This window comes from Primulina huaijiensis, chromosome 8, assembly GCF_012295235.1.
Source record: "Primulina huaijiensis isolate GDHJ02 chromosome 8, ASM1229523v2, whole genome shotgun sequence".
NCBI classification, from domain to species: domain Eukaryota; kingdom Viridiplantae; phylum Streptophyta; class Magnoliopsida; order Lamiales; family Gesneriaceae; genus Primulina; species Primulina huaijiensis.
The window spans coordinates 17319099-17328186 of NC_133313.1; the positions used below are offsets into that span (position 1 = coordinate 17319099).

The 9088-nt window shown below is 33.8% G+C and overlaps 1 protein-coding gene across 2 annotated transcripts; it reads left to right on the forward strand.

The window, feature by feature from the left end:
• Positions 1-420: 420 nt before the first annotated feature.
• On the forward strand, positions 421-5755 carry LOC140983433 (uncharacterized). Of its 2 annotated transcripts, XM_073450488.1 has the most exons (6): positions 421-580; positions 932-991; positions 3498-4844; positions 4928-4996; positions 5076-5274; positions 5409-5754. In XM_073450488.1, exons 2-6 carry the CDS (start codon positions 989-991, stop codon positions 5480-5482), a joined length of 1692 nt encoding a protein of 563 aa, XP_073306589.1. In that variant the 5' UTR covers positions 421-580; positions 932-988; the 3' UTR covers positions 5483-5754. The 2 variants fall into 2 exon arrangements, with proteins under 2 accessions (XP_073306589.1, XP_073306588.1); XM_073450487.1 differs by lacking the exons at positions 421-580; positions 932-991 and having other exon boundaries at positions 3220-4844; positions 5409-5755.
• Positions 5756-9088: the final 3333 nt, after the last annotated feature.

The following is a 9088-nucleotide window of genomic DNA, read 5'->3' on the forward strand; positions in this document are numbered from 1 at the left end:
TTATTACTTTTTATGCTAAGAATATTACTTTTTATAGTGAATATTGATAGGGTTGATCCGTCTCACAGATAAAGATTCGTGAGACCGTCTCACAAGAGACCTATTCTTTTTTAAAAGAAAGGAAAATATTTGAAAATATCGCCAAAAAAGACGTTTTAATTTAATTTATGTATATTATTTATTCAAATGTATATTTAGATTTTAAGATTTTTAATTTACTAAAATAATATATTTTTTTTATGTTATCACACGTGTTCTCGTGTAATTTTCCAGCTCAGTAAATGGTAGCCATTTTCCTTATTATTACACGTGTTCTCATGTAAGAGTGCTGGAGCACCTACACCGGACCGTACGGAATACACTGTCTCAGTATAAAACCGCTTGAATTCCGCTCTCAGGTCTCAAAGTCCTACAGTTTTCTTTCCGCATTTTGCAAGCAATTTAGTGTTAGTAATGAAATGCTTGAATTGTATATATTTTAATCCAAGGAAAACATAAAAGTTATAAAAATTGATCATAAAGATTTCATCTTTGCCGGAAAACCCGTCGGAAGCTCAGCGATTGTTGTTCTCCGGCGAAGGTATAACTAATCTTTCTTAATCCCCGACTTTGAATTTTCACCTGATTGTTGAGCGCTACTGAAATTAGTAGGGTCTGGGATGAACTTCATTTCGACCAATTCTGAACAAGTTTGACCAATGCATGCTTGTAGATTTGTAAATGCATTTCTGGATGGAGGAACAATTTCATGGTGTAAAATTGAGTTGCTAGGTGGAAATGATGGCTGTTTTTGAGGGAATTGACGATTTTTTTTTGTCTTTTGTTTTTTTTTCCTGCATCCGTTTATGATTTACGATCGAATTTAGGCTGTTCGGTTTTCTAACGTCGTCTAATTTATTTGTGTATTGTTCTTCGTGCATGGCCGATACAGATAAAGCGGGGGAATTGATCGAGCGGGTTGAGATTTATACCGAGGCTACAGTGCAAGATGGTAAGCTCTAATTCTGGTTTCAGTGAGATGAATGCAACTTTGATATTAACGATTTCGTTTTTCTTGTTGTTTGGAACTGTGTTGTGTGCATTATATATCATGACATCACATTTTCACGGCGGCTGATTGACTAAGTTAATTTAAATTTAACTGAATTCACTAACAGCATTCCTTCGTTTCTCAATCTTTATTTGTTTTTTTATTCTTGTTGAATTTTAATATGTATCTGTGCACATAAGATGTATGTATATACTTTCGCTTTATATGATGCTTTCTGGTTGGTTGAATAGTTTTGTTTTGGTAGTCGAATATAATTCTCTTAAAAAAAATTCGTTTCGCTTTATTATTAAAAGCCTGCATTTCCTTTCATAAAAAAAACCTGCGTTTGATATTTTGGAAGATTCATTGTTTTTGAAACATCATTCAAAGAGAAGTTGATCATCAGCTTGATTCACTCATAGACTATTTGATTTTGTGTGTGTGTCTGAGTTTTCATGTGCCCTTTCGTGTATGAAAATATACACGTGATTATGCTGCATTAATATGCTCATGAACGTTCCCGTATGTTGTTTAAAGAGAAACAAATTAACGGGCATTTGATCACAAATAATTGGGCAACATGGAGGATCTTGCAATAAGATGTTTAGAATTTAATTTTTTCAAGTCTTTCTACATTTTAATGCACTTGCGGGATAACGGTTTCTTATATTGTTTTTTCTTGTTTGTCGCTGGCTCTGTATTCCTATCATCATTTACTAACCATTCATCACGTGGCAAACGGACATCTAACACGAAAAACGACAAAATAACTAAAATGGTGGATATAATTTCCAACGTGGTGCATTTACTGCTGAAGCTGAATGAACCTTAATTTGTTTTCTTTTGTATCAAAATAAAAATGAACTACCGTTGCTAGTGACACGGAAAAGGGAGATAAATAAATATTTATTGAATCATCTTTGGATAATGTTGGATTCATTTTAAACTCGTGCTATTGAGTGCACATAAAGATGCAGTGCATATGTGCAGAAAAAGTCTGTTGTATATCTCATTCCTCAAGCATATCTTTAGCGCGTGAGAGAAAAACTCATGGTCTGTCAAAGAAACTAGGGACAAAGTCAAAGAAAAATCTTTCATTAAGCCATCTACTTAAAAAATAGTGTTGGAACTTTTAAGTGAAAATGTTAACATTCATATGATTTTGTAAAATACAGAGTGATATATGTTTGCATAGCATTCTAGCATACTTTACAGATTGACTTGTTTCTGGGGACAGGTTCTTGTTTTATGAAAACATTTTTTGTTGCACTTCGTTTTCCTTCCTTGAAGCTTGTAGGGGTTATATGATCTAATTTGAACTATGAACTGCTCCATCTAAGCATTGATGGAGCGTTTATCGGTACAAAACTACATTATTGCACATGGTTTTCTTTGTAGGAATACGCTTTTTTTACTTATGCAATGACGAGTCAATGATGCAGGGGGATAAGTCTAGGATGAATACTAAATATTTGCTATTTAAGCACACTATTAATATGGGGTCCTCTGAAAAAATATCGAATTTAATTAATGTGCATCAAATTTGTTTACTAATGTGCGTATTTGTTTGTAAATGTTACTTTGGAAAATCTGTTCTCATCTTGTATTTATTATGGTGCACCCAAAAAATTACCAAAAAGGAGGAAGCTATTGCACACTTCTCGGCTTTAGTGTTAGTATGTTGACTACCTCAAAGAAGGGTGGATTAGGAAAATAATTTAACTTTCTGCTTCATAATCTGTTGGTCAAAATGCAAATTGGTGTACTTAATAAATAACATCACACATCTAATTTGTTTTGAAATATTATACTCGCTGAGTTTTTTGTTTCCAAATTTGTTATAGTGTTATTCTATTATTTTGTTTATGTAATTGTTAATTTACCTTTTTTAAAAATAACACTTATAGAATTGTTTTTGTCCTTCATTGTCCTTGTCCTCCTCTACCATTGTCATTGGCTCTTCATTGTCTTCCTTCTTGCTCCAATTTTTTTACTCAATTATTTACAAGGAATTTTGGTTTGTTGAAGCATGAATTCATTTAATAGTGATATACTTATGGATCCGAGTTCAGCCTTTGCCATGGAATTTACGTATAGCTTACATTATGCATTTTTTCCATCTTTTTAGTTATTTGGTAAGTTTCTGCTTCCATCTCTCCACCATCATCTGATTTAGTACATCCTTGGATGACTCTGCTGTTCATATAATTCTTATCAACTTTCCAACTGACAGTTTTAAGAAAGGGATTATTGGTGTGTATTTCTTTTTCTTTTTGTTTTTTTCGTTTTCTGTTTCTAAAAATAGGATCCCCTACCAAAAAAACCCACTTTCCAATTCTTCCTATTATGTTTTCCATCCTCGAACCCTCGAAAAATGATACATGTGGTAGAAGGTTGCTAAACCTCTTTTTGAACAATGTACCGCATTAGTCTTAGAATGCTCAAATGGTGTTGGAAGTCTTTTCAGAAAATTGATAGTTGGATTCTCAATGGCTCTGATTCTCTGGCTAAAAGTGAGATGAGTCACGAACCTTCTACTGGAATTAACCAAAAGAGAGGTCATCAAATGTCTATGGATACCTCGAAGCAAGAACTATTATACAACAAGAAGCAAGCTGTAGAATCTGTTAACATTGAAACAGCTTCGAAAGAAGCAATTTTGAATGATCCTTTATGGCATGATGCTTCCAGTTATCACCCTGAAGGTCAGATAGGTGATGGCCTCTTCATCCCCAAGCCTGTTGGGATTTCAGATGCTTCTGACAAAAATGTTCCCTCCATTGATTCCTCTGCTCTGAACATTAAGACAAAGGATTATGGGGATCAACTTGGAAATGATTTGGCCGATATTTTATCCATGCATCGTTCCTTGGAAGATCCTTTGTGTCTGAAAACTGGAGTTAGAAGAGTAAAAGTTAAGGAGGTCCAGATCTCAGAAAATCGCTCCACTGAATTGGTGGAGAACTCGTTCTGCCTTCAAAAAGAGAACGAACCAAGGTTGGAAAATGGCATGTCTTTTGAACATACTTATAGCGTGTTACATGGAGGTCCTCTTATAGTCAATCCTTCTTTCAGTAGGACAGAAAATTATATTTATTCGCTTGGACAGGCCTCTGGCGAAAGAGATGGCAGTTATATTCTGGATAATCAATACAATAACTGGGTAAATAACATTATGCCTTATACTGGTCACGCTTTCGACGGAGGAAATTACAATATTACTGCAATGTTGAATTGGTGTCAAAAGGAAAAGGTCAATTTCATGTCTGTTTGTCCTACTCACAACTACTGCCATGGGAACTTCTTCACTATATATCCTTTCTTCAATTGTTCGAATGAAGCATTGTATCCAACTTTATCTAGTAGTAAGGAACTCAATGCCATCACATCAATGACTTCATATCAGGATCATCGAGAAGCTGTTGTCCCATCCCCAAGAATCAATTTCCGCACTGAAAATTCTAGTCCCCTACCATTCAGTGACGACCAAAGAAACAGTGAACAAACTACCACACCTTTCCAAGGTTTACATGACAATGCTGGGGAGAATGATTCCTCAGGTGGGCTCGTAAGCAGTTGTGCTGTATTGCCATTTCAATCTTCAGGAGCATTGGGAGATAGAGATCAGGTGGGTCACAAAAGTTTGAATGTTATCTCAGCATCATCTTCAAAGATAGATGGTGCACAAAAGAATAAGAAAAAAAAGGCAACTAAAAGAACATCACGAAATAATTTCCCTGCAAATGTAAAAAGTTTATTATCAACTGGCATACTTGACGGGGTTCCAGTGAAGTATGTTTCATGGTCAAGGGAGGTAAAAAATTCTGATTCTGATATCATTCTCTGCCTTTCTATTCAAGGCTTGTTTATGTTGACCGAAGATTAGTATGTGTGCAGATGACGCTTCGAGGAGTGGTAAATGGAACTCATTATCTATGCGGTTGCCAGGAGTGCAAGCTTATTAAGGTATCTGTTATGTTTATAAACAAGAATGCATTGCGGTTTTTAAGAAGCTTTCTTTTTCCCACTAAACCTATGCATGTAGGTGCTAAATGCTTATGAATTTGAGAGCCACGCTGGTTGCAAGACCAAACACCCGAATAATCATATTTATTTTGAGAATGGGAAGAGCATCTATACTGTGGCCCAAGAACTGAAGTATACCCCGCGGGAGATGCTCTTTGATGTGATGCAAAACGTGACCGGTTCCATGATAAACCAGAAGAAATTCGAAATTTGGAAAGGTGAAGCAATTTTTTCCTTCATTCATGCTTTAGGGAACGATAAATCTTTCTTTTTACTACTCCAACTACAAACATGAATGTATTCATTATCTACTTGAAATAATGTCTGCTTGTTTATTTATTTTCCATCTCAGCGTCATATAAAGAAGCCACTACTCGCTATCTTCAACGGGGTTATTCGAAGACTGATGCAATCATGCCATCTTGATATGTTATTTCTCCACTCTTGATTGCTCGTGTAGCTGGTGGATATGATCATAGGAAATATACAACTTGTCTGGAAAACTAGATTTTATTAATGCTAATGCTGATCGGGAACTTTTTTCATACAAGTTTTTCAACCATTTACAAAAAAACTATCGGTTTGGAACAGGAATAAGGTTATTACCAAAAGACAAATTACTTGATTGCAGTCTGTATCATGTGCATATGATTTGCGGCTATGAAGAGTACTCTTTCTTCCTAGATTTCTTGTGAGGCTGATGTGGCCATGTTCAAATTGATATTTTGAGTTGCTTAATATATTTTGAGTGTGAGAAATTAATAAGTATTTTTTCTGTGAAAGAATAAACTATATATTTCTATATTATAGATGTTCATACAAAAGTTTTGAGGCAATTATTTATAAGAATTGACAGTCTAAAAGGTATATATATAAACTTGTTGCTAAAACCCTCAAATTTTGTATGTATTACGTGTGCTTTTTTAAGTACCTGTACATGGAATTACAAGGGCAAACAGATGTGCCCAAAGTTATATAATTAAGTTTCTTCATCTTTACCTTATAACATGTTATCGATTTTCAAATATTTCATGTGAAGATTTTCGAGTTTTTTTAATTAAACCTCCAGTGAACTAGCGAAAATTCACACTTCTCCCTTATAAAAATTAAATAAGTGTCTTATACCTTAATCTTTTATAAAAGTTGTACGAACACTCCCTGCACCAGTTAGAAATCTGGCTAATTGAAATATTTTGATGATAACTCATAGACCAGTGTTCAAAATGGTCATCAGACAAAACGATTAAAAAGAAAACTCAATTTGCTACAAGTCATATTTTAGGTCGACTAGACTAGTTCGGATGTTATCTATGTTAACTAGACGCCGCAAGATCGAGCTGGATAACATAAATACAGCTGCCGACAACGTCCTGTTAATATAGATAACATGGATTCTTTCCCTTTCGTGATTGGCGTAGGACCAATGATAGCATAACTATCGTTGGAAGAGATTAGTAAATCGAATACAAAAGATCATATGCGATATTCGTGTTAATATCTGTAACAGACAAACTTATAACCATACAGGTTTAGCTCATTCAATTTTCTTATGAAGGTTTCGACTTTAAACTTGATAGCACATTAAGTTTTAGCTCTTTTTTTTTTTTTGACGATAGGTGAACTTTAATTTTAAAAATACAAGGATACATAATTTATCAATTATCACAAAAACTCACGTGAGATTGTCTCACAGTTAATTTTGTGAAATAAATTTCTGACTCAACCTAACTTATTAAAAATTATTATTTTTAATGTCAAAAGTATTTCTTTTCATAATCAAGCTAGAAGCAGAGCTCTACGGGATATGCAAGATTGTCCCGCCCAGTAGTCGGAGACCCCATTTGCCCTGAACATGGATTCCTTCACATTTCCTACAAAAACCAGGCCATTCACCAGTTGCAATCCCAAGAATGTTCAAAGCATGTGTTGTCTCAGTTGTATTGGGAGCATTTACATGACCATCAAGAGTATAATTATCGTCATTATTAGTGAAACATTTTTACCACAATTGTTCTCCTTGATCATCACTTGCAAACGAGGGATTTGATTTGAAGTTGGATTTTCTAACTTGTCCCAGCGAGACTTTCTAGAACCGGTATAAAGAATAGTCGCAAATTCATACGAAATAAATATCTCACAAATAAATGTAAGATTTCATCTAATCATTGATTCGGCTTTTTTGTTAACACATTCATAATTTTCTCTTATTATACAAATTAAACTTTGTTGTGAAAAAGTAAAAATTTACGATAAAAAGTAAAAATCTCAAACTTTCAAAATTATCACACTACACACTTTATAATATTTTTCTCTCAACTCAATTGTGTTTTTCTTCACAAATGAGAGATCTATTTATAGAAAATCTTTAAAAATAATCCAAAAATAAATTACATCATTACCTTCATCATCACACACAAATTTCAATATTCAACACCTAATTTTACCTAATTTTCAACATTCAACATTATAATTTTCAACACAAATAAATATTAATTTTCAACACTCCACCTTGTGATGATGATCATAATGATTGTCTTCATTACGTGTTTTTATACTGCCTTGTTAAAAACTTACTAGGAAAAACCCATTGGGATAAAAACCATAGTAAGGGAAAAAGAGTGCAGTCACGTAAACTCTCCCTCATGTTGACACGAACAATTCTTCACAGATTTCATAGATTGCGAATCCCAATATTATATATGTGCTTTCTGAATATTGTCGTAGGAAGTACCTTTGTGAAGAGATCTGATAAGTTTTTGCTTGATTTAATGTGACGAACATCAATATATTTATTCTTCTCAAGCTCCTTGGTGAATGCGAAGAACTTAGGAGGAATATGTTTAGTTCTGTCGCTTTTTATGTATCCTTCTTTCATTTGAGCAACACATGCAACATTATCTTCATATAGTATTACAGGCTTCTCGTCGAATGATAATCCGCATGAGATTTGGATATGTTGGGTCATTGATTTTAACCACACACATTCACGGCTTGCTTCATGTAGTGCGATAATCTCGGCATGANTACTTAAATATGATACTTCTGGACCAAGAATATCTTCATCATCTTCACATGGACGGAATGGATCCTTTTCTATGTTTAATGATCTAACAACCATTGGAGTACTTAAAGGATTTGATTTATCCATATTAAAACGTTTAAGGATCTTTTCTGTATAATTTGTCAGGTGAACAAATATTCCACATTCTTTTTGTACTATTTGTAAACCCAGACAATACTTGGTTTTTCCAAGATCCTTCATTTCATATTCTTCCTTCAAGTATGAAACAACTTCTTGAATTTCCTTTTTCGTTCCAATGATGTTTAAATCATCAACATATACAACAATAATTACGCATCCGGATGTTGTTTTCTTAATGAAAACACAAGGGCATGTTGAATTATTATATATCCCTTTTTCATCAAGTGATCACTTAGCCGATTATACCACATTCGGCCGGATTGCTTTAACCCATATAATGATCTTTGTAATTTCACAGAATAACATTATCTGGGTTTTGAACTTTGTGCTTCAGGCATCTTAAATCTTTCAGGGATTTTCATATATATATATATATTACTATTAAGTGATCCATATAAGTAAGTTGTAACAACATCCATAAGACGGATTTCTAAATTTTCAGATACAGTCAGGCTAATCAAATACCGAAACGTAATTGTATCCATCACGGAAGAATACGTTTCTTCATAATCAATTCCAGGCCTTTGGAAAAAAACCTTGTGCAACAAGTCGAGCTTTATATCTTACTATTTCATTTTTCTCATTTCGCTTTCGAATAAAAACCCATTTGTATCAACAGGTTTTACACCTTCAGGTTTAAGGACTATAGGTCCAAAAACATTACGTTTATTTAGCGAATCCAATTCAACCTGGATGACATCTTTCCATTTTATCCAATTCTGTCGATTTTTACATTCACCAAAAGATTTTAGTTCATGATTTTCATTATCATTTATGATGTCGATTGCCATATTATAAGAAAATATATCATCAATTTCTTCTATATCTTT